At 41.0% G+C, this 4,500-nt stretch overlaps 1 protein-coding gene across 1 annotated transcript; it reads left to right on the top strand.

The window, feature by feature from the left end:
* The first annotated feature begins 1,681 nt into the window (after nt 1-1,681).
* Nucleotides 1,682-3,120, top strand: LOC122972095 (lectin-like). The gene is made up of 3 exons (XM_044338859.1): nt 1,682-1,715; nt 2,532-2,625; nt 2,746-3,120. The coding sequence occupies exons 2-3, from the start codon at nt 2,536-2,538 to the stop codon at nt 3,004-3,006; spliced, it is 351 nt and encodes a 116-aa protein (XP_044194794.1). The 5' UTR covers nt 1,682-1,715; nt 2,532-2,535; the 3' UTR covers nt 3,007-3,120.
* Nucleotides 3,121-4,500: the final 1,380 nt, after the last annotated feature.

The following is a 4,500-nucleotide window of genomic DNA, read 5'->3' as shown; positions in this document are numbered from 1 at the left end:
AATGCAAAATGGTCAGTCTCCAGCACAAATTTGTGCCCCATTAGATAACACTTCAAGGTGTCCAAAGCCCATTTCACTGCCAAGGTTTCTTTCTTAATAGTAGAATACCTTGTTTCCCTTGAGAAGAGCTTGCAGCACTGGCCTTTGGTTCTCCCCCTCACTCCGATAACCCCCCCCCCCCTCTGATGATGTATCTAAGGTACTTGACGATGTGACATTTGCATGGATTGATGACCAGTCCAGCTTCATGGATCAATTGTGGAACATCAGAGAGGTGCTGAACGTGATCCTCTCATAGCCATCAGCTCCTCTAAGGACTCATCCACCAGCCTCTGAAATGTAGCTGGAAGTCCGTGCAGTCCAAAAGGGATTGTTCTGAAATGATAAAGTCCGCTAGGGACCATAAACATTGTTAAGTCTTTAGAAGGCTGTCAATGGCACCTGTCAATACCCTTTACAAAGGTCAAGTGTTGTAAGATACTGGCCCTCTTGGAAGCACCTCCGGCAAGTCTTTTAACCTAACCAGATTAGTGTTGGCTAACTCCTGGAACTATTCAAGCTCTCATCTTCAATACATACAAGAGAACACTGCATTGTTTTTCAGGTTTATATCCCTCCCAGGCCTCCTTCAGCACATCCAGTGAACCCCGTCCTGCCTGACCATACAGGCACTGGAATAGGGAGAAAACCCTGTCGATGCTTGAGCGACCTCTCTATAGGCAAAAGGTAGAAAAGGTAGCCATTGGTCCCAGTCTGCCCCAGAGTCTTCCACAAACTTCCACAGCATGGATTTAAGGGTTCTGTTGAAATGTTCCAACATCCGTCTGTGAGTGGTAGGGACTGGTCTTGACTCCTCTGATCCCCAACAATTTGTAGACTTCCCTCAGAAAGGTAGAAGTGAAATTGGACCCCTGGTCAGTGATTATTTCTTTGGGGATCCCAACCCTTAAGAACCTTTGTATCCGACTGTTGGCAATCTGGCAGGCCTTGACCTTTTTGAGGGTGAACGCCTAAGGATATCTTGTAGTGTAGTCACACACTACTAAAATATACCTGTGAACTGCACTGCTCCTCTCCAGTGGGCCTAAAATGTCCATGGTGATGCGGGAGAAAGGGTTGTCTATAACTGGCATGGTGATAAGTGAAGCCCTGTCACCCCACCTACCTGGTGCTGTTAACTGGCACTGTGGACATGATTTGTGAAACTGAACTGTGTCAGCAAATTGCTGTGGCCAATAAAAACGAGTTGTCATTCTGGAGAAAGTTTTGAGATGACCTAAGTGACCTGCCCAATGTACAGAATGAGCTAGCTGCAAGACTGTGGGTCTCAAGATCTTGGGAACAACCAACTGGTCTCCCACCCTGCTGCAATGATACAGTTCATGTGGACGACTGAAGTTTCATATAAGCTTCAGATAAACTTTTACATACATTTGCACAAAAGGTCTGTATTTTGTCCCCCATTGAGCCTGTCCTCCCAAGAAAAATGACACTAACATAAAGAATGTGTTCCCAGAATGAGGATTGAATGTTCTGAACTGACTTAAACTGAATTAAGAACTGAACTGAATGCCATATGGCACTCCTCTCTCTCTGCCCCCCCCCCATTCTCTCTCCACCCCCAGATCAGTTCATATAAAATGGAGTGAATTTTACTTCTTTCACTCCACTTCCTCTTTTCCTCTGCTGCTGTCAGGTGTGAAACATTTGAACCTGTAAGTACCGTGCACCTCTATAGTGATGGATGGATTCATACATTGCTGTGCAAGAGTAGTTTAATGCAGAAGTGTTATAGTTTACTGTTAAATCTGTGTTATTGAAATTATGTTACTAATAGGTACATTAGGTTCATTGTGGGTATAAACCAATGGAAAAAGGAAAATAATAACTTTTATTTATGAAAAGAATCACATCACTGGTCACGAGTGGTGCAAAAATGAAATGCAAACCAACTTACAAAACATATTTTGTCAATGCCTTTTCAGTCTTTTAGATGGATTCAACATAGAGGGGTAAATTCACAAAGAATAGATTGCAGCTGCTAATAGCACCATGAATTGTGCATCACTTGCAACCGCTATCTGTCCCATCTCAAGGTCTAATTCACAAAAGATATTGTGTTAATTATATGACCCATAAACACACCCATAAAGTTTTTCAGCTGAATGCAATTTGACCTTGTTTTGCATCTGATTGCAATTATCCATGCGGCAAAGTATAAATGTTGAAAGCAGTTTGACAATGCCAGGTACTGCATGGCATCTTTGGGTGGCTGGCTCAGTGTCATCCTTGATGTCATCAAGTATAGCAAGAATTGTTTGTCCTGGTAACCTGTACCTGCGAATAATTTTGGTTACCTTTTACGGGACCTCCGATCCCAATTCTAAAAAGGGAGCAATGTCCAATCAATGTGACAACCAACCCCTTTCTCCCCTATTCAGTTTGTTTTTGACTTATTTGTGCAGGTTTAGCAGATGCAAAAGCTACACAGTCCTTTTGTGAATTTGCTCAAGAGTTTCTTTCTGTTTCAGAATCATGAGCAGGAACCACTTGTCCAAAAATGATGAGCTCCGCAGAGGAGACTATCTGATCTCCAACAACAGGGAGTGGAAGGCTATCTTCCAGGTGAGAATATTTGGATGCTCAAGTCACTTATCAAGATGCAAGATGATACATGTCTACTGATTTGTGTAAAATTAAATGCAGAAGTAACTGATTACTAACAGTCACTGTTTTTGCCTGCAGGACGATGGTAACTTTGTCATTTATGGCTGGAAGCCAACGTGGGCTTCAGACACTTCAGGATCTGATGTTGTCCGCCTGTGCATGCAGGCTGACTGCAACCTGGTCATGTACAACAAGTGCGACACTCCCAGGTGGCACACAAACTCCTCCAAACCTGAGAGTAACATGTGCCGTCTTCATCTGACAGATGACGGAAACCTGGTGGTGGAAAGGGAATATGATGAGATTTGGACCTCTGCTAACTCCAAAGGCATGAAATGAAATGAGGCTTTCAAAACTGAGTTCTGTTTAAAATTTGTGAAAGTCATCTTTGGATGTCAACTTGAGTTATCAGTAAACCTCCCTGTAATGTAATCTGAGCTCAAATAAAAACTTATTTACTACAATTCATAAATGTGTTTTCCTTCTCTTTGTAGTGGGTTCTGGTTAAGTAGTGGGCAAAGGTTTAAATATGGTCTTCAACTTCAAACAGAGTGAATGCTTAGCATACTAAGTAGATGCACTATGTGATGATAGACAAGTTTTTTAGTGAACTATGAACAAAATTTTAAACATAAAACTGTTGTTGAGTTGAAATAAGAGTTGCCTCATATTCATAAATTAAGTAGTATATGCTTCATCCATCATATCTAATGTCACAGCTTCTGTGCTGCAGTAAAATACAGAGGGATTCTAGCTAAGGTATAACAACATGAAAAACCCAAACTAAATGTTTAATCTAATGGAGTCTCCCATTATTGCTCAGCGGAGCAGACTGGTATTATTATATCTGTCATGCAGAGAAAGCAGAATTAAATGCACAGCTTTGCCATTGTGATCTGAAATACATTCCACTGACTTAATCAATAATATGCATAGACTTAAGTGGAAGGATTATCTGTGTTTTTGAAATTCATTACTATCTTCTAAAGTCAGACATTTATCACTAACATTATCATTGACTTTAAAAAGGCGAGGGTACTCCCTTCATGTACACATACATAAAACCACAAAAAAAAAAAACAACCCTCATACCGTTCTAACAGAGATGCAGCCACCCCCAATTATTGAATATAATTTGCCCTTCACTTTAAATATCTAAAATTATGCATTAGAAGACTAAAACCCTATAAATAACCATTTTTTATTGCACAATCCATGCCCCTCCACACATTTTTGCCTGAATGAAGCACTTGTAGAGCTGTCACACATACATTACCAAAAGCAGCTGGATCCGGAGTGAATGTCTGTTGAACATTCAACTTAAAATGAACTTCACTGCGGTTTTTGAGCACACGGTTTACAAATTTACACATGGATCTTTTTTGTCTCAGCTGACCTCAGGGGGGCTCCGTACAATCCATCTAATAGTTGTTGAAATATTTCAGTTTGGACTGATCAACCCACAGACAGACAGACAGACTGACATTGCCACTCATAAAGCATTTAGACTTTTCTCTTAGAGAGCCTTATGTGACCGAATCACAAAGTAACATATGGACCGCTGATGCTCTTCAGAGCTGAGAGCTGCTCTGAACTAAACTTACACAAACACAAAATGATGTGGTCTGATGTCAAATGAGGAGAGGAGGAGGAGGAGGAGGAGGAGGAGGAGGAGGAGGAGAGGAAGGGGTTAAAAATAAAACAATGTGCAACAGGATTAAAGCCACTAGATGGAGACAGAACATCACTGATGAACAAAGAAGTTGCAGCATCAGGGAGAAAAAACAGAAAAACAGCTGATTTGTTTAAAGAATAAAAACTCATATTGAATAA

Source organism: Thunnus albacares, chromosome 21 (assembly GCF_914725855.1).
Source record: "Thunnus albacares chromosome 21, fThuAlb1.1, whole genome shotgun sequence".
NCBI classification, from domain to species: domain Eukaryota; kingdom Metazoa; phylum Chordata; class Actinopteri; order Scombriformes; family Scombridae; genus Thunnus; species Thunnus albacares.
This window is presented reverse-complemented; position numbering and strand designations above follow the sequence as displayed.

Excerpts from the sequence above, each read along its gene's own strand:
- LOC122972095 (XM_044338859.1), top strand. The coding sequence starts at position 2,536 with ATGAGCAGGAACCACTTGTCCAAAAATGATGAGCTCCGCAGAGGAGAC. Across the intron at positions 2,626-2,745 it reads AGTGGAAGGCTATCTTCCAG|GACGATGGTAACTTTGTCAT; the intron begins GTGAGAATATTT and ends TTTTGCCTGCAG.